Here is a 25,034-nt window from a genome sequence, read left to right as displayed (position 1 = left end):
GTCACATATACGTCGCTCCGGAGTATAGGTCGCACCCCCAGCCAAACTATGAAAAAAAGTGCGACTTATACTCCGGAAAATACGGTAATTATGAAATGACACTTATCAGCTTTTATATTTTGCATAAAGTCATTTAAAATGTGGTAGTAAACACATACTTCAATTAAAAAATTTTAATCAGGTTTGCTGCTGATATAACTTTAACGGTCCATTTTTCCAACCACTAAAAAAAAAAAAAATAGTACTTTTTCGTCCCTGTAAAACAAAGTTGGCACAGTTTCACCAGTATCCCCCATACTATCCAGTCTTTAAGTTTGACGTCATTTCCGGGTCCAAATGCTTCTAAATAAACAGCAATGGTATAACCAATGACTGTTCACTATTAATGATTGTAACATACCTTATCAACTGCAGCCATTTCCGCTTCTCTTTGTCATCGGTAAAATCACAGCTGAGTGTGTTTTTTTTCGAGTTATAACAACCAGGGACACAGCATTGCGGAAAATTGATCATGTGACAGTTTGGACCCGGAAATGGAATTCTACGTCATCACTTAATAACCGGATTGCGCATGTGTGAAGCTCACCAGAGATAGATGGACAGGAAGATGTCTCACTACGTTAAACAAAAAAAAAAAAAATCATCAGTAATAATAAACAACTATTATCGACAATTAAATTAGTCGTCAACTATTTTTATTGTTGACAATGTCGACTAATCGTTGCAGCCCTACTCAACAACACCTGAAGTTCAATAAATTTTTCCAAACAAGTGTTACACCAGACAGAAAAGCTCCATCGAGTGAGGCAGAGAAGCTGACAGTCATCTTTGGAGCTTTTCAGTCACGTCGGCTTGCTCAACGGATAAAAGCTGCTGGTGTAGCCAGAGTGAAATAACTCCAGACTGCTGAGTCTTTGATGTTAACTTCTTCCATGCTACTCTAGCTCTCCTGCTGCTGACGGAAACTAAACAGATCAGCCCACAGATCCGTACCCGATCCAGCTGAAATCTGAATCCAAACCCTGGATCAGTGTCCCTAATTTCCATTTCCTTGTACTAACAATAGGCTGAAAGTATAAAAACCGGGATATTTCATTTGGTCAATGGATAATTAATTAAAAATTAATGTTTTTAAAATGTGTAGTAACGGGAACATTAAGCAGGTTTTTTAGGGTTTATTATACAGTTATACTCATCCAGCTCACTTGAGATCAAATTCGAGATGTTGCCATGCTGTCCACAAACTAACATGAGTTTGATGCACCTGGCTTATATCATCCAAACATGGGCTCCAAAAATGATCCAGACCTTCACAATTACAAAGTTTTCTGTTTTGCTTAAGTACTGACACTCATATCTTCAGACAATTATCAGTTGGCAAAAACTCAATGTATACATGTTATATAAGCATTTAGATGCACTGCTGTACTCAGCTTTGTGCAGAAAAACACAGAGATGTATGAAATCCACCCTCGCTGATTCCAACAACCTGCAGAGTGAAAATCCAGGCTTGTCTCTGGCTGTTCGTCTCTGCTGTCTCTTGTCGTGACTGCAGATAAGCTGAGAGCAGCAGCTCACTGCTGATGGGAGAAACTGAACTGGATTCTTTTTCAGCTGATGAATAATGAAAGAAACCCGGAGAAGACCCCCTCAGCTCAGCTCTAAATTTAGCGAGGGAAGACAGGGAAACTGCTGCCAACCGCTGATCCCAGAAAAAGACGGCTGGCTGGCTGGGTATCCCATTATTTGATTCCTCTCTCTCTCTCACTTTCCTCTCACCCACTAAATCCTATCCTCTAATCACCAAGCTGAGGGGAGTCGCTGGCCTAAACCCGTCACTCTCCGTCACTGTTTCCCCTCAGAGCGAAGGACCAGCTGGCAGCAGCAGCCCAGCCTCCATTTCGCTGTCAGTCATTCAATAGGCACTTGTAGTGCTTCTCACATGCTTCACTGCATTAGTGTTCAAACCGCCTGCAACGGCTGAGGGAGCAGATCAAAAACACACTCACACAAGGTGAGTGTAAACAAGCATGCCAATAATATCTCAACAATAGACATACTTCACTGTGTGAAGAGAAAAATTCTAGTTTAAAAGAAATTCACCCTTGGATGATGGGGGGGCAACTTCCTATTGATTGGTTTCCTCTCATGAACAGATCTCTAAGATGACCACATTAGGGCTATACTCTCTCTGACATCATAATCCAAGAGTAGAAAAACAAACAGAGTTTAGATCAGCGTCAAGCCTGAGCCTTTGGCTCACAGGACCTGCAGCTGAAAGAGGAAACCTGTTGTCACAGAGATCACCCACAGAGTTGCCAGTCATCCATGTGGACTGATAGCATGCTGTTGGTTGACCAGTCTGCATGCTGTTTTTTATGGCAGGTCAGTCAAGTGTTACTGGTGAAAGTATCAAATTAAAGAGTACAGTAATCCCTCGCTACTTCGTGGTTCGCTTTTCGTGGACTCGCTGTTTCGTGGGTTTTCAATCAATATTAGTGTAAAATATTTATTGCGGTATTTTCGCTGTTTCGCGGGGTTTTGCGGTACTCGTTCTTCACGTGCGTAGTACGTGTTGTACAGTAATGTATATATTTGGTGTATAAGTGTGTGGGGAGGGTTTATAAAAACTTAAAATAGTGTATAACTACTAAAATAATGTATAAGTATTAAAATAAATATAGCATCCCTACTTCGCGGATTTTCACTTATCGCGGGTGGTCCTGGAACGTAACACCCGCGATAAGTGAGGGATTACTGTACTTCAAAGCATGCAAACACACATAAGATTACATATTTAATGCACTGCTGCCATTGGACAGGCAATAAAGTGTTATTTTCTTTGCAGTTGTAAATTTTAAAACTATATCCTATTCAGACATAAGCAGGAGGATTCAGAGGGGATAACACTGCCACATGTAAGTGCTTACCCCACCAAACAAAGTGTTAAATGTGCAATTAACAAGATTTGTAGTGTCACATAAGCGGCTGCACATTTTTCTGAAGCTTTTTAGAGACTCAAACAGAAAAATTTAAAAAAGAATTGCTTGTGATGTTCTGGTCAAAAATAATTTGATACGAGTACATTACCCACCCACCCAGGTTTCACACACCAAGGTAAACATTCAGCCGAGCTTCAGCACTTTGATGCTAACTGACAAATCGAGTGGCAGAGTGCAAACACACAGGGCGACGAGCTGCACGGTGAGTCAGGTGGTGACGCTCATTCAGAGCGCACAAATTCCTCAAGATGAGTTATTACATTTCATAGCTGCTCAAGGTCCAACAGTAAAACATCCATAAAGCTCTACTGACAAGGCATCCAAATAAAAGGTGGATTCATCATAAAGACTGCCTGCCGCAGACCCTCTGCACAATCTACCTTCTCATACCTGTGGCAGTGCGTTATCTGGCCAATAACATTCCATTCCTCTGATGACACACATTTAGGGCCAACAACAGAAACATGACACTGCACTCAACAATTTATAAGCGCTCCATTTTTTCCTTGTTAGATCTCCCTCTTTGGGCACACTTTGAATATCATGGTCTAAAACTACCTCATCTGATTTATTTATACTAGAGTGTCCATTAAACAGACAATCAAAAGAAGAAGAGCAGATGATATATTTGAATTTAGACCTCTAAAAGGGCTTGAAAAAACTCAACATCTGCATCATCCAAACTCTGACATTATCATGTCCTTCAAGGAACTGAGGCATGGATACAATCTGAATAGAAAACATCAGCATAATTCATCTACTAAACCTCCACAAATCCCCAGCGACAAGGATCTTTTAAGGATTCTTCACTATTGTGGGATAGAGGGATTTTAATAATTTAGCTTCTAACTCCGAAACACAAGGCACAAAAGCCTGAAAAAATTAGAGTGTAACATAGTGACATGTTCCATCAAACAACATAGTGAGGCAACAATCATTTTTTATTGTTTACTGCTCAGATGATCCTAGCATCTGGGAAAGATGCAAGATTATTTCACAGCATTTAGATACACGTATTACAGCGTCAGTGACCCTATGGCCTCGGCGGAGGTTTGCGCTCTCTAAGTGCTTCTAGCTTCTACTTAGTTAATTCTTCTCAAGCTGTTGCTTTGTTATTAGTTGGATATATGTACTGCACATACATGTGTATTTAATCTCAGTACATTTAATTTTATTTCTAACCACTGGCCATCAGAATATGTGATTTTTTTGCTTTGGAAAAATTCTAACAAATTATTAATTTTTAAAATAAACAAATTAATTAACTTTGCTGTCAATCTTCACTGCATCACTATCCATTAAAGGCAAAAATGCCCCCAAAATATCTTTTAAATAGTTTTGATGATTTAGGACCTCACAGGGTTAAATGTCAAAACGCTAAGAGCACTATCTGAGAGGGGGGGGGGAAGCCTCATAGACCAAATATTACACACTGGATATATGACATATACTGAAAGATAATCTGAACAGATTTGGGAAACTTATATGAACTCTGATGAAGATTTGGATCAGAGTCGATCAGAATGAGTGTTTGGTGGAAACTATGCACATCATTGTTTTTTGCTTGTGTGAATTTGTGCGTTTTGTTTGCTATGATGTGGACCGCTGCGTTTTTGTTGTGTTTATCTTAAAGTTAGAAATCTAAAAAAATGAAAATTCCTCATACTTTACAGTTTTTTTACTCATTTTCTTCTCTTTTTGTTTCTTCATTTTATTCAGCATGAAGTTCTGCATATACCGCAGAATGCTGAGTGAGTTTTAAGAGCCCAAGGCCACCATTAAAGTGGGACTGCACAACTCACAAATAGCCTTGTTAATTAACAAAGCGCTGTTTTTATAGCTTAGAAATCAGGGCATAACACAGCAGAAGGGAAAATATGTTGTTAGAAAAATAATGAATATTGCCTTGAAATCAGCTCTTCGATCTGGAAGTCCTGCACAGCTGCAAGTGGACTTGATATTAAAATAAAAAAAAACATCAGATAAGCCGCCACTCTTGCTTTAAATGCTGAGGGCAGGACAAGTTTAAAAGAAGCTCTGAGTGTGGAAATAAGGCTTGCTGTCTGTCTTCATTCCTGAGTACAATGGGAGAACTTTCACATGACTACAGCCGTGAATTCAAACCATCCGTCCTTGAATTTCCTTCCAACAAAAGGCACGCTGGTTTGTGCTGATGCTGTCATACTAAGCAAACAGCAGAAGCCAATCCCCATCGATCAGTCAATGACGTGATACAGGAATGAAGGGGAAACTGTTCAACACTACAGGATCAAAAACAAACAGTGCAGGTAGTGTCTTTCCATTTCTGGGTCAGTTTTTACTCTACATTTTTCTGTATGTCTGACAGCAGGAAAGATTTTAGCAACCATGATATGAAATTAGTTTAACTTTTTTAATTTCCCTTTGCATTTTTCCTCTAATTACTTGTTCTCCCAATTTTGCAGTTTTTAAGCTTCTTTAGTTTAAGTCTTCCATAGTTGATCATGAACATGAGGGGGTAGCTAAAAGAAAAATCAAGTCCCCTCCATCTAAAGAGGAAGGATTGGGAAGCAGGCGTTTTAAAAAATAAAATCAAACCTAACTATTTTATAACTGCTGGCACCTTACAATACCAAGTAAAGCTGCACAATTCATCAGTTGAAGAAATCGCTACCTGCAGGGAAGCTCTCATTTCTGCACTACTGTCCCAAACTAAAGCCCTCTCGTGTGTGGCCTCATGCTTTTTTGAATAAATAAGTCATGAGAGTTGCTGGTTACGTATTAAAACTGGCACAGAGCAGCGGTTAGATCCCAGTTTACAGTTTGCAGGGCCTCACGCTGCACTTTGACCTCATGCACCTTGGCAGGCAGTGAAAGGGATTTCAGATGAATCGGGCCTTTGGTTGGCGGGTCTGCGAGAGCTCAGTCCTTCACGTCGTGTGTTTCAGGAATGTGCCCGTGTTGTTTTTTTTGGGGGGTGTTTTTCACTCAGGACTTTGTTTTTTCTTTCTGTGCCTTTAAAACTCCTGAGTTTGTAAAGCAACCAGAGGAGAAAGTCTTCATTCCACCTTACACACCACCAGCAACTGTCTGTTTATCTCAACAGCAGCCAAGATAATTGGAGGCCTACAACCAACAACATGCTGCCACCTGCAACAAATCCTTATTTCCACTCTTGATTAGAGCTTAAGATTAAAAACAAAAAAATCACAACTGAAAGTCTGCCCCCCCCGTCACTTATTTGGACAGTTATTTTTATTAAGCCATTTTTGTAAAGACCCACAGGTCAAATCTGCTAAAAGAAAAATACCTGCTCAAACTGTGCTACATGATCTACATGATCAGTCTGATTTTGTTTCTGTTACTTGGTTGGTTTATTAGCATGACTGCTCCAAAAGGCATGAAAATGTTACCTGGATCGGTGTTTCCCACACCTGGATGTTCCTCTGTGAAAATCCTCGACAAGCTGTCACACAGCTACAGACAGAACTCCCAATAAATAAAGAATTGGATGGAAAGGTTCAAGTCTACATTATCTATCAAGTCCATCTACGGGACTTTTGTTCAATTACATTTTATTTATATAGCGCCAAGTCACAACAACAGTCACCTCAAGGTGCTTTATATTGTAAGGTAAAGACACTAGAATAATACAGAGAAAACCACAACAATCAGGAAGCACTTGGCGACAGTGGGGAGGAAAAACTCCCTTTTAACAGGAAGAAACCTGCAGCAGAACCAGGCTCAGGGAGGGACAGCCATCTGCTGCAATTGTTCTCAGGGTTTTACTGAAACACAGCCGATTCCTGGAGTACCACATGGTTTTAAGCAGTGTGAAAAAAATGCAAAGATTTTGGTTAAATGTGGTAAAACTGGTTGATGAATCATGGCTCCATGCAGAGTCATCCCCCTAAAGGGATTTTCTGAGTCTGTCTGCTTACAGGAAATCATCAAAAAGTCCTGCTTGGAAATTTTACCAGAGTTATGAAATGAATCATTGCGAGAAACATGGACATCTGGTGTCATAGGTTTACAATTAAGAAAAATTGGCAGACGATGTTCAAAAGAAAACAACACAAACTAATCCAGATCATTCTAGGCTCAGTTCAAGGATGATGTGGGAAGAATCATACATATTATAATCTGACCACTGCAAAGAGGTTTTCAGTGGATAAACACAAACACTTGTAGACCGCATGGACACAGCATGGTCAACTAAAACCTTTGCAAACACAAACTGCTCCATATTTAAAGTACAGCACAGCTACAGTCAGAGGAATACTCTTGCTGATCTTGCCCACTGACTCTTGCATCTTCTGTTTCCTTGTAGTTTTATCTGGACAATGTACAAAGCAGATGTCAAACACGGTGACCAAAGTAAACCAAATGCACCGGGAAAAAGATTCCAAGTTCTCTCAGGCAGAAGAGTAAAAACAACTCGAGATTTCTGAACACAAGCCATTAAAGGGATTTGGTGTTAAAGTCTGAGGGGTCTTAAGTAACTGGTTAAGACTGAAAAATGAGTCCCCGAGAAAATCTGCCCTGCCCTCTACACTGTGGTGATTTGTACAAGTGAGGCCGTGTCATGCTCGGCACTTTAAGCCTATTACACTGATGGGTTTCTATATGAGGAGAAAAGAACAGGTAACACACCTCCACGCCTGACAGCAGGAATTTAAATGAGCAAACAGAAAAGCACCTCTGGCATCCTGAGCTGTGAGATAACTATGTTTTTATGACAGATTAACAAACTGAACGAGGCTTTCTGCTCTCTGATATTTTCAGTTACGGGTTCCCTTCTTAGAAAAATAAATGATTCTTCACTCAGAGCAGAACCGGTATTTTGAGTGAGTTATTTGCAGAAACAAATCTCATTGGGCTGGCTGTTCATTACTGAGCCATTTAATCATCAGCAAGACATCAAAAATCATCTACTTGGCGCAAAAACTAAACAAATTTAAAAAACATTTTAAAAAACCCCAAAATGACAAAAGATCCAAATGACAAAAAGAATGTTACTAAAAAGTTATTTAGGTGGGATTCAGGTTTTCTGTGCCATCTTCAGGCTGAAAATGGCTCAAAAATACTTAAATTTACCATCTTCCAATTATTCAGCTATAGCTGTAAAAGCACCATTACCAGGTAAAAAATAGTTTTTCTTATATTAATATATAAGAAAGCACCTCTAAAAGATGCATTCATTATAATTTACAGATAACTCATACAGGTGACTGGTGATTTTCATTGCAGCTGAGGACAGTGCAAAATTAGTATTCCCCATCCAACTGTGAGCGGTTGCTGTGAAATCGATTGCCTCAGTCACAGGCCTAGAGGACTGGTCTGTGCACCTCCAGTAACCTCCAGTAACCACTCGCCAACCAGCCCTAGAATTCCCTAGCAAGAGGAGGTTGCATTAATTTCATTATGATGCCTTACCCAAAAAAAAACAACCGGCCATGGAGCTGCTAATATTGATCCAATCACTCAACATAAGGTAGGTACTTAAAGTATGTCAGCCTACAACTTGGTTCCAGAAAACTGAGAATAGGTCCCATAAATCAAGCATTACTGGGATCAATGTGACAGAGAAGCATCTTTTACAGGTTTCAGTACAGTAAATTAAATGCACAAAAAAGGTACTTTTGTGCAAATATGGTGTGAATAATGTGGTAAACTGAGCAGCAATTTGCTGTGTTGACTATATGAACAGACTTAATGATGGAGTTTGCACTAAAAGGCTCATATCTTCTCTTTTATAGCATGAATTCAGCCATTAAAACGTTATTAATCGTATCTGTGTGGTGTACCCATCTGACAGAGGTCAAAGGTCGACAGCACCTGTCCTCACGCAGTCCTACCTGTCCCTGGGGTCGATCCAGCTCGTGCACTGGTTAATGTGGTCAATGTAGTAAACTTTGCCATCAAAGTCTCTGGCTTCCTCCCAACCGTCAGGTAGTGGCAACTCCTTCCTCGGCATGTCAGGCGAGTCTCCATGTAATGAACTCCTCACTGGTCAGAATCATAACGAAGGGAGCCCACCATCATCATTATCATCACCACCACCATCACAGTCAGCCTCTAACCTGCAGCTAGTCCCCAAATTCAGAGTCTGGCTGGATTAGGCCATGATAACAACCCATAATAATCCGCAGATTAACAATCAGACCCTGGAGAGGAGGAGGAGGAGGAGGAGGAAGGGGGCGAAATAAACAGTTTCATCAGGCTGCACTTGTGCAACAACTCATCCTAGTGTCTGAGCGTCAAAGCATCCGTAACATAAACACAACATCTGAAAGGGTAGCTAGGATGGTCCGAAGTTTTCCACATCCGCTGGGAAACTTTGAGGCGGGCTGGAGGAACTTTTGGGGGGATTATCCACGCTCCGCCGAACACGGACGGGGTCCCGCTGCCGCCGGTGGTCCCGCTGCCCGGGTTTGACGTAAACAGACGGGCAGCCTCACATAAACCTCCAGACTACCAAAGCAACGACTTTAAATAGTGTGAAGCAGCATTAAAAACGTCCCCGCGTTGCTTTAAAACACCCCCAAACCCGCAGAGACGGGGCTCGGCTCCTCTCTGTGCCTACAGGCCACCATGTTTAGCCGCAGTAACCGACGCTAGCCACCAGCCTGCGGGGCAGTGAACAGTCTGACCGCCGCTCGGAGAAAGAAGAAAAGTCGCGGGAGAATCCACAGCCGATAAAATCCGCTAAACCGCCAACGAACTTCTCTGTTATCCTGTGAAATTCCCCGGTTAAATCGGACAGAGGGAGGCTGCAACAGCAGCAGCAGCGGCGGCGGCGGTAAAGTCTTCTTCGGTCCCGACTTCGCTCGAACCGCCGTCAAGTTCGTGGCAACCACTGACTGAGACTTCCGGCTTCAAAATAAAACATTTGTTGACAAACTTCCGGCTTAACCATGGCAGATATTAACAAAATCAATGTTTTTGATTTTAAGCAGATTATTATAGTGAACTATAACTAAACTAAAAGCTAAAACTAGGCGTGATAAAAGCCATGTTAGTTAACAGGAATAAAAATTAAAAGTAGACCACGCTCCAAACAAACCTGAATTTATGGTAAACTTTTCCCAGAGAGTTGTGGTTTTTCAGTCTAAAGCACTAAATGAGCTGATATTAATCTCCACCATCAGGTCCATGTTTCCATTCTCCTGTTTTTACTTTGTGCATTTCTGCAAACAGGAACGAAAGGCTGAGATAGTTTGGACATGTGCAGAGGAGGGATGGTGGATATGCTGGATGAAGGATGATGAAGGATAATCAGCAAACGTGCTAGTTTGTGGACATGATATTAGATATTTGGCATTTTGTTCAGGAAACAATTAAAAGTACCCACTTCATTTCTTGTTTGGATAAATGCTACATCACTGTAACTATATTGTTATATATATATATATATATATATATATATATATATATATATATATATATATATATATATATATACACACACACACACACACATATATATCAAATTTAAGTTTTGTGACTTTGTGACTTGTTTTGTGACTTGCCTGTTGCAGGGCTAACACAGAGAGACAGACAACCATTCACACTCACATTCACATCTATGGACAATTTAGAATCACCAATTAACCTGACCCCACTAACTGCATGTCTTTGCACTGTGGGAGGAAACTGAAGAACCCGCAGAAAACCAATGCATTAGTTTGTTCACTTCCACCTTTTATTTTAGATACACCTGTTTTTAAACTTACTTCACTTTATACTTCATAAAAGGATAAGAAGAAGAAAATAGATGGATGGATCATAAAACATTCAAACCAGCCTGCACGGCAGAAAAACCTCAAAGCCACATCGCCACCTGGAGGTCAACGTGCTAAAGTGCTGGATGAGTAAATTATTACCAGGTTTTTCTTTCTTGCAGAAATATTTCTTGGTACAAGAGCCCAGAGTCAAGAAGAGAGAATGAAATGATGCCAATCACAGTGCAGCTGTTACGGCCCTGCCTGTAGTTTTTTTTTAATCCTGTTTACTGATTTTGTATGAGAGTTTTATCAGTATATACCAGTATAAACTGGGGAAAACGCTTTGGATTAAACTGGAAGCATAATGCATTTAAAGCATTTAATGATTCATAACTTGGCTTTTTATTACCTGTTTATGCACCAGCGTGGCTTAAACTTGGAGGGAAAAGGCTAAACAGCTTTTGAAATAAAAATAAGCTGAAAATTGACTGTTAATGAACCTCTGTTCCACTCCCATATCTTACATAACCTTAAACTATTGTAAACCTTTCCCCAAGGCTGGAGGGAAATTATATTATAGTGGTTTTACAATCTAAAGCACTAAATCTTCTGATATTAATTGTCACATCAGGTCCGTGTTTCCATTCTCCTGTTTTTACTTTGTGCACTTCTGTAAATAAAGATCTCTGCAAGAATAATAAGAATAAGAATTGTTTAACATCTTTTCTTGGTGCATATATCAGGTGATGAATTATATCAGGTGACCCCGAACTCTCCCTTAGTTACGGCCTAGGTCGCTGGAGGGTTCCCATGAGTGTTTCTTCTTCACACAGCTCTTTTCATTCTGTATATACTCCACTCTGCATGTAATCATCAGTTATTATTAATCTCTGGCTCTCTTCCACAGCATGTCTTTTGTCCTGTCTACCTCCCCTCACCTCCAAGTGGTCACAGGAAACGACTGCCCCTCGCTGATCCTAGTTCTGCTGGAGGTTTCTTTCTGTTAAAAGGGAGTTTTTCTTTCCCAGTGTCACTGACTGCTTGCTTGTAGGGGATTGTTTTGTTGGGTGTTTTTTTTTTCTGTATTATTGTCTTTACTTTACAATATAAAGTGCCTTGAAGCGACTGTTTGTTGTGATTTGGTGCTGTATAAATAAACTGAATTGAATTTAATTGAGATTTAAAGTCAGAATTATGGGATATATTCCCATTATCATAAACTACTCATGACTGCATTTCTTGAAGTAGATGAAATGGCCTTCCACAGCTCCCAGCTTTCCAGGTGCAAATCAAATCAGACACTTAAATTTTTGCCATTTTCTATGAAGTCAGAGAGGAGCAAGAACTAAAAGGTTTTTTGTCCCTGAAGTCACAAAGTGAGAGACAGCAGCGTTTCCCACTTATTATCCCTGCTGCAATGTCACTTTTTGTGTGCTGTGTTGGGATGTTTTCTTTTGGCTCATTGAGGCACGTTTGTATTCAGGAACCAGTGAATAAATAAGTGCCTGCTGAGGGATGCTGGGTCAGTCCTCCATAAAGCCGTTGTTACTTAACACTGGCAAAAAAAAAAAAAAAAAAAGGCAAAAAACATATATGAACAGACGTGTCTCCAACTTTGAGTGCTTTCTTAATTAACCACTTTGTTCACTTTGGGCTGGTTTTTCATGAGGAAGTAATGAAATGCTGTACTCCACTTCATAATTGTTTTACATAACTGGAATAAAATATCTGCTTATTTTAAAATGAAACATAAAATTTGTTACTTTTTTATGTTATTATATTAGGTTACAATAACAGTAAAACCCAAAGTTCACTTTACAGTGGGGTATTGCTGCTTTTACTGGTGGATATTTGTTGCACCATCGCTTGTTTCAGGTGTACTTTGCAGAAAATATCCTGATGGAAAAGCAGAAAACATTTGCAGGTCCTAATCTTATTGATTATCGTACAAGGAGGAAGACCTTGTTGAGTTAGCAAGCCTTTCCTCTCTTTTTAACATCTATCCCATATGAAATGTCCTGTTTTTAGAGAGGGGTTTATGGAGATGAATGTGAAATACATGAAGCGTTTGTATTTTTTATTTTTTTATAATTGTGTCTTGCATTAAGAGAACATAAAGGCCTTATATATGTGGACCTGTATTTCAGGACTCTATTCTTTTCAGCCAAGTTTCATTAAAAGCTCCTTTAAGGGTTAATTCTATACCAGTATTTATGAATACACACAATTTTTTGGATTTAGACAAGAACAAAGATTATTCTGCTTCAAAACCTGAATTTTTAATTTTAAATATCAGTGGACCAAAAGAGGTCGCAACTGCTGATAATGCTCTCAATTAATTGTTTTGTTTATTGGAACAAAACAATTAATCAGGTACTTAAGATGTTTCTTAAGTACCTGATTAAGTACTTTGATTAAGTACTTAAGATGATTATTTTTTAAATAAAATAATTTTAATAATAATTATTATTTTAATTGTGTTATTTTGGCAATATTAATCAAATAAGTAATATTTTTATAATAAATTAAAATTGTATAAATACATTTTAACATAATTTTTAAAACTCCAGTTTACAATAAAAATATTGATTCAATAATGAATATTGCTATAATATACACTTTACAATAATATTCTAAGTGTATGTTTTTTATATAATTCAATATATTATTACAATATTAACTGCAATATTTGGATGGATAGAATATAAATATATGGATTAATATTAATTTATTATAATATTAAAAGCAAAAAACAAAAGTAAAAAGAAAATTGTTAACAAAGAACACATTTTAATATAATTCAATGATTCAAATTGTTATAACAATATTAATGAAACAAATTCTGTTGCTATGATAAAAATGAAATGAAAGCATTACTATCATCTAGCAAATCAACATTATAACAATGTTAATTCATTAAGTAAGAATTATAATAAAACATAAAAATATGTTCAAACTTGAATATTATATTACAATATAGTATTGCAAAAATAATACAGTAATGATACAAACTTGTCAATAAAATAATAAATAATATATTCAGTATTGCTATAATAATATAAAATTATAATCAGTGCTTTTATTGTAAAATAGCATAATTTAGAGTCTGACCTGCTTATATATATATATATATATATATATATGGGTCGATACTATTTACTGATGTACTGGTAAATATTTATATTGGCAGATAAAGGAAAATTAAAAGCAAAGTAGAAATGGAAGAAACGTTCTTAAATCACATTATGAGTGTTGATGTTGCATAGTTTGTCCACCAGAGGACACTCTGCAATGTCCCTGTTCACAACAGCTGTTTGTGTTGGTTCACACTCTGTCCAGTTCTGAGTAGAACTGGACAGAGCATGAACATGTAACGCACTACTTGTAACAAGAAAACAAGATTATTTGAAAACTGCACTGTTATCTTATCTCAGCCAACACTCATGAATAACTGCACATGGATATTAGAGAAATCTATTTATATTTCATGTGTCTGCAAGAAAAAAACATCGGCAGATGGATTTTTTTTAATCGCCAAATATCGGTGTCAGTATCGGTCTTAAAAATCCTGAATTAGTTGGGCTCTAGTATAAATACATATATATGTATAATTAATTATGACATCCACTCATCTATCCATTTTCTTCTGCTTATCCTTTTCAGTATTAATATTAATATATTAACAACATTATTTTCAAATATTATTCAATGCTTCAATATTACATTTGCATAGATGTATTAATTAATTAATATTTTTACAGTGAAATAACAAATCAATCAATTAATAAGGAAAAATTCTATATTATTATCACAACATTAAGGCAGTAAATGCATTTTTAGAATAAAATACTAATATTTAATACAATTTAAAAAATATTTAAATAATTCACTATTATTATAACAACACGAATTGATATTGAATTAAATGATTGTCACTGTTGTATAAGTATATAGATGTTTTTGAAGTACCATGTAATAATAAATAAATAAATGTATTAATATTAGTAAGCCAGGAACAAAGAAAAATAATTAGATCATTACATTATGATAAAAGTCACTGGTTTAATGCCCGTCAGTCTGTTAGTTAGAGAGTGGGGAAGTTTCCGAGGGCCACCTGAACGCAGCATTGTTTCTGCGTCTCGGAACAAAAACACCGGAGCCGCTCGGTCACATGTGGCGCGCTCAGCCGCAGCACGAGAGCGGAGCGCGAGGAAGGAGGAAGTCAGTCAGTTATCGGCGTCCAGGAACAAGAAGCAGCAGCAGCAACGGTGCGTCCGGCTCCTTTCCCCCGGCTCCTTTCGCCACCTTATCCGCCACCTATGGTTCTCCTCCGGCACATCTCCATCGCCCTGACCGCCGCCGTGGCTGCCCTCGGCTCCGCGCTCTTTATCGCCCTGAACTACTTCTACAAGAGGCGGATATGGTCACCACAGGCGGAGTACTGTACCATCCAAGAGGTGGGAGGGCAGGTTACTAATGTAACCCACTAGATTTCGTAATTTTATGATATTTAATTGAATTAATTTCATTTTTACTGAACTGTTTAACTTGGAGAGAGACGCATTCAGGGACCTCTGATTGAAGGAAGGAAACACTGCAGGATCATTAGAGGTGATGAGGATGTGGTGATGCTTGGTGAATATATGCTGGTGGCATTAGTAGTGGTGGTAGTGCTGATGAAGATGATTATGAGAAGACAAAGCTGTGAATGATGATGATGAAGAGGAGAAGGAGGTGGGGGATGATGTTGCTGTTGTTGATGATTAATGGTGATGATGAAGATGATGGTGGTGGTAATATTCTGAGAACGAGAACACTATATTCACACACAGGACAGCATTATGTAACATGACAGCTCCATTGATCGCCCCCTGGTGGATGGTTGCAGTGTAGGTCACAAGCTCCTCCCCTTCTACGTTAGTAAATGGACCAAAGAATATTAAAAAGATGGACGTCACACAGCCCTGACCCAAGGAAACCATTCCCATCAATCCCACTGTACAGAAATTGTGTGCAGTTCAGCCAGGGGTGCAGTAGGAGGCGCTCGCGAGATGCTCCTCAACAGATACTAACAATGGAAGTAAACGGCTAATTATGACATCACAGTAGCTATGGCGATGGTGAATAGTCAGGAGGACAGAAACTGCACAGTAATGGAAACTGTTTCGGCATCAGGCTGTAAAGGGACTGCTCGCTTTTGAAGTTAGCCTCAAGTGGCCGTTAGAGGAATTGCAGGTTTTGGCAGTTGAGCTTCATGAGCTTCTGCAATTGAAATTAAGCTGAAATAACTTTTCCCCCAGATGTGATTTCTTATCACGTTTTCCTGATCAGTTTGCTTAATCATCATGACTGACACCGTATTTGAATAAACTCCAAGTGATTCCTGCCACCTTTGGAAGAAGGAGCGCCTATTCACAAAGGTCCTTAAAAAATATCAGCAGGGATTAAAATTTGCTGATTACTTTCTCAGTTGACGGATTCATCTTTTACTCAAATGAGTGATAAATTGCCGCCCTGGTTTCTTAAAGATGAATAAAACCACGAACTCCTCACAGCTTTTTGTGAGTGACTGAATTCATCAAAGATTAAAATACGTGCTGATTGTTTCAGCTTTAATTTCCCGCTGAAAAGAGAAAGTCGGAAATTATGTTCAAGGTGATGCCAAAAGAGTGTGTTTCCGTTTGGGAATATGATTGTTTGTCTCAGCATCCTGCAGACAGACAGCAGGTGGCCAGGGGAGAGCCTTAATGAATGAGTCTTCACAGCTGCAGCTTCAATCTCTTAATAAAATCAATTTGCATGTTTCTAATCTTGTTTCCTTGATTCAATCAGCAGCAGTCTGTAATGGGCTTAGCCTGCTTTATCTGGCTCAGCCCGTCTTCAGGGAATAATACCGGTGTCTGCCGGTGGTGGCTCGCCGCAGAGGAGATGTAAATGTTTTCATCCGGGGATGCATTGTAATCACATCTCTGTAAAGCAGAGGAGTTGAGTAACAGCGTGTTTTTGACCTAGAGGAGTTTGAGCAGGTGGGAGTGCAGCACATACTCATTTACAGAGCAACAAACAACCACAGGAGCAGCAGAAGATTCAGCAGCTGGTTAAACCACACAAACTGTCACTGTGCGCCCTCAGTGTTTGGTTCTGTTTTGTTGTTTCTGATGCGCAGTGGCAGACGATATTTCATGTCAGTGGGATTCAAAGGCACTGTCCGTTTTCTTTATATTACAGGTTTTTTTTGTATTGTTTATGATTTTACAGTCTCCTCTTTACATACACATTAGTTGTTGATAAACACTTTGAACATTCCTCTGAAATTCTGCTGTGTTGACATTGTTAATCACATCACTCCTGCAGATCAGTCAGCTGCACATGCTGCACACTGTTGCCGTAACTCGCCTATTCTACTACATTCGAAAGGTGTACTGGATTCAGACCTCATGACTGTGAAGGCCCCAAAAACGCCAAAAAAATGACTGTCAAAAAGTGAAATATGTTAAGTACTTAAAAAATGCAGTCTATTGTACATGTACATTGTGATAGTCAGCACAATTTTATTACCCTCAACCTAACTGAGTAGTTTGTAGTGCCTAATTCTTACCAGGCAATTTTTTGATTACAGATTACTTTTAATTTCCTAACCAAGTGGATTTTTTTCGTCTAAACCTAACCAAATAGTTTTCATTACTTAAACCTAATCATCATTTAAGTATATGGGTAATACCAGAGAAAGTGTAAAAATAATAATTCTTGTTGGACTTGAACCCCCTCTGTATGCATGGGCATGAAATGATGGGACCACTACCCTCCAGTCTCCAAATGTGGACCTTAAGTCAGAGGTGTCAAATTCATTTTCACTCAGGGCCATGCCAGGAAATGGCCGAGACATATCCAGTCTACTGAGATGATTTAATTGAAAATGTACAGTGCCAGGCAAAAGTTTGGACACACCTTCTCATTCAGTGTTTTTCTTTATTTTCCTACATTGCAAATTAATACTGAAGTCATCCAGACTATGAAGGAACACAAGGAATCATGCAGTAAACTTAAAAGTGTTAAACCAACCAAAACATGTTTTAGATTTTAGATTCTTCAAAGTAGGTACCTCTTGCTTAGATGACAGCTTTGCACACTCTTGGCATTTTCACAGTCTGCTTTATGAGGTATTCGCCTGGAACGGTAAATGGACTGGTTCTTATATACAGTGGGGAAAATAAGTATTTGATACACTGCTGATTTTGCAAGTTTTCCCATCTACAAAGAATGGAGTGGTCTGTAATTTTTATCATAGTGCACTTCAACTGTGAGAGACAGAATCTAAAAAAAAAATCCAGAAAATCACATTGTATGATTTTTTTAAATAATTCATTTGCATTTAATTGCAAGAAATAAGTATTTGATCACCTACCAACCAGCACGAATTCTGGCTCTCACAGACTTGTTAGTTTTTCTTTAAGAAGCCCTCCTATTCTACACTCATTACCTGTATTAATTGCACCTGATTGAACTCCTCTCCAATTATGAGGAGTTAAAACAGTAACTGTCAAAACAGTAACTTAAAGGGCCAAATTGTCTTATATTTTTGACATCAAATCGCAGACCGGAAGTAGGGGGCGGGTCTGGATGTGGCCCGTGAGCCGCGAGTTTGAGACCCCTGGTCTAAGGACACCAGGGACAAAATTATAGACCTGCACAAGTCTGGGATGGGCTACAGTACTGATGGTGAGTTGAAGCTTCATGAAGCATTGAAGCTTTCCGTTCAATCGGTGAGCCCATGGGTCGAAGCTTCGTGGTGCTTCATTTGCTCTGCATCACCACCAAGTGGACAGTAAATGTAAAACAGGCAGAGTGATCATAATCACAAAGTGGCTTTGGTGTGTGAAGCTTTGAACAGAATAAATGAATGATTTTTGTGACGGCAATAAATAAATCCTGAACTAATTAATAAGGTATCTGTCTTTATGATAAAATGGTGGGGTCAAAAGGGAAAGTGGAAACAAATTGGGGAGAGGGTTGTGATGTGAATGTGATTATGTTACACAGTTACTTTGTAACTGTGCTCATATCACTAAGGACATTTTATTTATTCATGTTTATTTAGAAATAACAGCTTTGCCACAGTGCTGGGCTTCATGTGGTTTCTTTTGTTTCAGGTGATTTCGCCTGCTTTAGAAAATACCCCTTTCACAGGGCACAGATGAAACTAGGGTAATAATTTATTACTATGCGCATACCTTATTAGGAGAAATCGGCTCAAAGTGTTCCCAGACAGGGGAAAATATCCTCTTTCTGGCTGTTTTCATCACCAAAAAAGAACCAAATAGATTGCAAACCAACCGCAATAGTATCCAATACCACAAAATGTGAGGGTGGATCCACTGTGTTTTGTTGGCCCTTATATTTCAAATCACATGCCAAACCCACAAATTGTTTCCTGAATCAGTCACGTAGTACAGCCGGCTTGCAAAGCTTTGAACATCACCACGCATGTCATCGACACAAGCCTCGATCTGGTCAATGACCTGAAGAGAGCTAGGACCACAGTCTTAAACATGACCATTAGTAACACACTATTCTGTCATGGATTAAAATCCTGCAGGGCACGGAAGGTCCCCCTGCTCATGCCAGCACATGTCCAGGCCCATCTGAAGTTCACCAGTGACCATCTGGATGATCCAGAGGAGGCATGGGAGAAGGTCATGTGGTCAGATGAGACCAAAATAGAGCTTTTTGGTATCAACTCCACTCACTGTGTTTGGAGGAAGAAGGATAAGTACAACCTCAAGAACACCGTTCCAACCGTGAAGCATGGGGGGGTGGGAACATCATACTTTAGGGTGCTTTTCTGCAAAGGGGACAGGACGACTGCACAGTATCGAAGGAATCATGGATGGGGTCGTGTATCGCAAGATTTTGGCCAACAGCATTCTTCCCTCAGTAAGAGCACTAAAGATGGGTTGTGGCTGGGTCTTCCAGCATGGCAGTGACCCGAAACCCACAGCCAGGGCAACTAAGGAGTGGCTCTGTAAGAAGCATTTCAAGGTCCTGGAGTGGCCAGCCAGTCTCCAGACCTGAAACCAAGAGAAAATCTTTGGAGGGAGCTGAAACTCAATGTTGCCCAGTGACAGCCCCCAAACCTGAAAGATCTGGAGAAGATCTGTATGGAGGAAAAATCCAAAGCCAAAATCCCTGCTGCAGTGTGTGCAAACTTGGTCAAGAACTACAGGAAATGTCTGACCTTTGTAATTGCAAACAAAGGTTTCAGTACCAAATATTAAGTTCTATTTTTCTATTGTATAAATACTAATTTAATGCAATAAAATGCAAATTAATTATTTAAAAATCATACAATGTGATTTTCTGGATTTTTTTTTTTAGATTCTGTCTCTCACAGTTGAAGTGTACCTATGATGAAAATTAAAGACCTCTCCATTCTTTGTAGGTGGGAAAACTTGCACAATCTGCAGTGTATCAAATACTTATTTTCCCCACTGCAGCTCTTTTCTACTCTACTTTGAGCACTCAAAGTGCTTTATACAACAGGTCTCATTCACCCATTCATACTCTGGCGGTTGCATCAGAGAGCAACTTGGGGTTCAGCATCTTGCCCAAGGATACTTTGCCATGCAGACTGGAGAAGCCAGGGACTGAACCGCCAACCTTACAATTTGTAAATGACCACCTCTACCTCCTGAGCTACAGCCACCCAAATGGCTTTCAGTTAACAGCTCTGCCTTGTCAAGAGTTCATTCCTTGAATTTCTTGCCCTCTTAACCACCCCAGAAAAGGAAGCCCAAGTTTTACCTCTGTTGCACAGGACATGTTTGTCATGGTCCAGGGTCCTTTTGACCCTGTGTGTTTTTGTTTTTGCTTTAATTTGCCTTATTTCTAGTTCCTTGTGTTTCCCGGTGTCAGGTCTGCATCTTTGTTCCCCCATCTGACTTCCTGTTTTATTTTGATAGTCGTCTGGTCCCTGTCTGTTGTGTTCAGTTTTGCTTCCCCTTTTCTCCTCAGTGTATTTTGGTTCACCTGTGTTCCCAGCAGTTTCCTTTCCCCTCATCAGCCCCCTTGTGTATTTAGGTCCTCTGTTTTCTCTGCCTGTTGTTGCATCCTCATTGTCGTTCTTCTGGTGTGCGTGCGGCCTGTGTTTTTCTTTTCTTTTTTTGGCGTGCCTAGTATCTGGAATCCAAGTCGTTATATTTTGTGATCCTGAACTGGTTCTGTTCAGCCCTGCCTTCTGTTTTGCACTCCTGCTAATAAAGCAGAGTTTAACATTTTACCTCTGCTTTGCGTGTCCTGCACTGGGGTCCTGCCATGCAGCCATTCCATGACAGAATTCATCAGTTACCAACCTCAGAAACTGCAATTTACCTGGCTGAGGCGCAGAGCGCACCAAACGCCACTGCCGAGCATCCTGTTGGCTAATGTCCAGTCACTGGATAACAAGCTGGACGAACTCAGGGCCAGGATACAGTTTCAGAGGGACATAAGGGACTGCAACATCATCTGTCTCACGGAGACATGGCTGACTCCCCTCATACCGGACCACGCCGTACAGCCGTCGGAGTTCTTCAGTGTTCATCGCACGGACAGAACGAGTGAGTCTGGAAAATCAAGAGGAGGAGGTGTGTGCCTAATGATTAATAACAACTGGTGTGACAGTAGGAATGTTGTCCTTCTGAAACAATCATGTTCACCTAACCTGGAGCTCCTAACCCTGAAATGCCGCCCCCACTACCTGCCCCGCGAGTTTACTTCGGTCATCTTCAGCGCCGTCTATATTCCACCTCAGGCGGACACAAACACTGCACTATCCGAGCTACATGAGGCGATTTCCACCTATCAGGCTAACCAGCGTGATGCGGCTCTCATCGTAGCCGGGGACTTTAACAGTGCAAACTTGAAAAAGCTGATACCGGAATTGATTCAACACATCGACTACCCCACCAGAGGAGAGAGGACCCTAGACCACTGCTATTCTCCATTCAAAGATGGCTACAAAGCAAAGCCTCTTCCGCCTTTTGGGAAGTCTGACCACACCTCTGTACTTCTCATGCCGAAATACAAACAACGGCTCAGGCAGGAACCCCCTGCTGTGAGAGAAGTGACACGGTGGTCTGATCAAACAGAGGCCGCTCTGCAGGGTGCGTTGGATTCAACCGACTGGGACATGTTTCGCAGCAGCGCGGGCGGAGACATCGAGGAGTTTACGGAAACTGTTGTGGGATTTATTGGGAAAGTTGTTGAAGACACTTCACTTAGGAGGACCATCAGGACTTTTCCCAACCAGAAGCAGTGGGTGGATAAATCTGTCCGCGACGCCCTGAGGTCCCGCACCGTTGCCTACAACTCCGGCCTCGCCTCTGGGAACATGGAGGACTACAAGGTTGCATCATACAACGTCCGCAGAGCGGTGAAAGAGGCTAAACATCGCTACGGCCGCAGACTGGAACAGCAACTACAACAGTCTGACCCCAGGGGACTGTGGCAGGGACTACGCACCATCACGGACTACAAAGCACCACACACACCCCCGGTGAGTGCCGACGCTTCTCTGGCTGATGAACTCAACATCTTCTTTGCGCGCTTTGAGTCGGGAAGCCGACAGCCCGCTGCGCTCCCGGCCGGAGGGGCGGAGACACTCACTGTGACGGAAAGCGACGTGAGGAGGGCGTTTAGACGTGTAAACACCAGGAAAGCGGCTGGACCAGACGGTATTAGTGGACGTGTCCTTAAGACCTGCGCTGACCAGCTGGCACCTGTGTTTACACTGATATTCAACCTCTCACTGAAACTGTGTGTGATTCCCACCTGCTTTAAAAAGTCCATCATAGTCCCTGTCCCAAAGAAACCACACCCCAGCAGCCCCAATGACTTCAGGCCCATAGCACTCACCTCTGTGGTGATGAAGTGTTTTGAGAGACTCATCAAGACATTCATCACCTCCTCACTGCCCACCACCCTCGACCCACTACAGTTTGCATACCGGCCAGACAGATCCACAGATGACGCCATATCCTTCCTCCTCCACAAGACCCTTTCACACATAGACACTGGTAAGGGGAACTATGTGAGAGTGCTGTTTGTAGATTACAGCTCAGCATTCAACACCATAGTTCCCTCCAGGCTGGTCTCTAAGCTGCTGGACCTGGGCCTGGGCCCATCCCTGTGCAGGTGGGTTCACAGCTTCCTGACCAGCAAAACAAAGGAACTGATCGTGGACTGCAGCAGGAAGCAGCAGAGGGACTACCATCCACTTGTCATCAGTGGTGCTGAGGTGGAAAGAGTGGACACCTTCAAATACCTGGGAGTGACCATCTCACAGGACCTGTCCTTTACTCATCACATAAACATCACTGTGAAGAAGGCCAGACAGCGTCTCTACCTCCTCAGGCGGCTGAGAGACTTCAAGCTCCCACTCAAGGTGCTCAGGAACTTTTACACCTGCACCATTGAGAGCATCATGCGTGGGAGCATCACCACCTGGATGGGAAACTGCACCAAGCAGGACTTCATGGCCCTAAAAAGGGTGGTTCGTTCAGCTGAACGGACCATCAGAACCACCCTCCCCAACCTGCAGGACATTTACACCAAGCAGTGCAGGCTGAGGGCCATGAAGATCCTAAAACAGCCCAGCCACCCCGGACACTCTCTCTTCTCCCTGCTCCCATCAGGCCGGCGTTACCGCTGCCTGAGGGCTAAGACTGAAAGGTTGAAGAGTTTTTACCCACAAGCCATCCGTCTGCTCAACTCTGAGCCCTAACTGGACCATTATTGCACAGTGTAAATATTATAATTTAAAAAGTGTGTATAGTGTATAGTATATAGAGTATAGTGTATAGTGTGAATTACTTTTTTTTTATTTTTATTCTTCTTATTTATATGTGTGTGTATATAAGGTTGCAGGTACAAAATACATTTCACTGTGCATTGTACTGTGTATAACTGTGCATGTGACAAATAAACACTATCTTATCTTATCTTATCTACTTTGAAGAATCTAAAATATAAAACGTGTTTTAGTTTGTGTAAAACTTTTAAGTTTACTGCATGGGTGTGGGGTTTTTTTTTGTGTTCCTTCATAGTTTGAATGACTTCAGTATTAATTTCAATGTAGGGAAAAAAAAAACAGTGAATGATGTGTGTCAAAATTTTTGACTGGTACTGTATGTCTCAAAGAGCCTTTTAATTTACAGTTTAGTGCACAGAAAGTCCCTAACTAGTCCCCATCAACTATTTTAGCCTTTGTAATATTTAGTCAAGGAATATAATGTATTCGGATTGCAGTTGTACACAAAGACTCCCAACATTTCACAAACCTTTATTTGACAGCTGCTGCTAATTTGGGGCATTTAATAAAATAAAATATATGCTGCTGTAAATGCAAAGTAATTAATTTTGAATTTTGTTCTTGCAGATATTTCCACAGGTCTCACAAAGCTTGTTTCACATCCTGAACATGACAAGTTGCTGTGTTGATCATGTAGTGTACCTGTACCATGAAATAAATATAAATAAAACATGTCCTTACATCTCCTTGAGATTGGGCTCAAAGAAACTCGCTGTGCTGCAGCTGCGTTGCTCTTTTTAGTTCAGAGACTTTCCGAAGCCTCTGTTCCCCATTGATTACTCCACGTCTCCAATGCTGTGTGGATTCAAACATTACAGTGACGATGACGATTGTGTTCTTTGAAAAGAGAAATGCTTTCTCTGTAAATGGATATACAGGCCTTGCTTTGCACTCAGTGAGGTCATAGGATGCTCGGTCTTCCGCCTTAGCTGGAATTATCAACTCTCCCCTTTTGTTGCTTTCAGTATCAGCTAACTGTTTAGCTCGCAGGTGCTGTGAAGGTGCTGGATTTGGTTCACATGCTTTGATTTTGATGCATTTTTAAATTCTTAGCGGAACTTCATGATCTTTCTCAATGAAAGTGAGTCTGGACAAACAGGGAGCTTCACCATGCTGCTGATAAGCAAATGTATGTGGTATGATTGTCCATTTATTTCCATGATATCAGGGCCACCCCTGTTACCTGACCATATGCTGCCAGGTCTTTATTGGTTGGCTGATTACAGCCTCAAAGCTCCAGTTTGATTTAATTCGCTTTTTCCACAACAGCCAGGTTCAATGGCTTTGTTTGGTACTATTGTGCTCAAATAAAGACAGAAAAGTCATGAAATAGTGAACTAATCACACCCTGGCTCACCAATACTGAATTCCAGCAGAAAACTTCTGGTTATCTTTGGACTCTTGACTTTGGCCATTGATAAAGCTGCTGTTAATCACTTCTGGTCAGATCCTATCCCCAGAGAGCCTGTTCACTTCCTG

General features: G+C 40.6%; 2 protein-coding genes across 2 annotated transcripts in view; one reads left to right on the top strand and one right to left on the bottom strand.

Moving 5' to 3' along the window:
* Positions 1 to 9,827, bottom strand: part of wwc1 (WW and C2 domain containing 1) — a 58,876-nt gene extending 49,049 nt beyond the window's left edge. Inside the window, exon 1 of the mRNA XM_030746091.1 lies at positions 8,840 to 9,827. Coding sequence (XP_030601951.1) covers positions 8,840 to 8,958 — 119 coding nt within the window. The 5' untranslated portion in view covers positions 8,959 to 9,827. The remainder of the gene's footprint in view (positions 1 to 8,839) is intronic.
* A 5,109-nt stretch (positions 9,828 to 14,936) lies between these two features.
* Positions 14,937 to 25,034, top strand: part of arl10 (ADP-ribosylation factor-like 10) — a 41,086-nt gene continuing 30,988 nt past the window's right edge. The window contains exon 1 of the mRNA XM_030747004.1: positions 14,937 to 15,165. Within this exon, the coding sequence (XP_030602864.1) occupies positions 15,028 to 15,165 (138 nt within the window). The 5' untranslated portion in view covers positions 14,937 to 15,027. The remainder of the gene's footprint in view (positions 15,166 to 25,034) is intronic.

The sequence above is a fragment of the Archocentrus centrarchus genome, chromosome 14 (genome assembly GCF_007364275.1).
Source record: "Archocentrus centrarchus isolate MPI-CPG fArcCen1 chromosome 14, fArcCen1, whole genome shotgun sequence".
NCBI lineage: Eukaryota > Metazoa > Chordata > Actinopteri > Cichliformes > Cichlidae > Archocentrus > Archocentrus centrarchus.
This window is presented reverse-complemented; position numbering and strand designations above follow the sequence as displayed.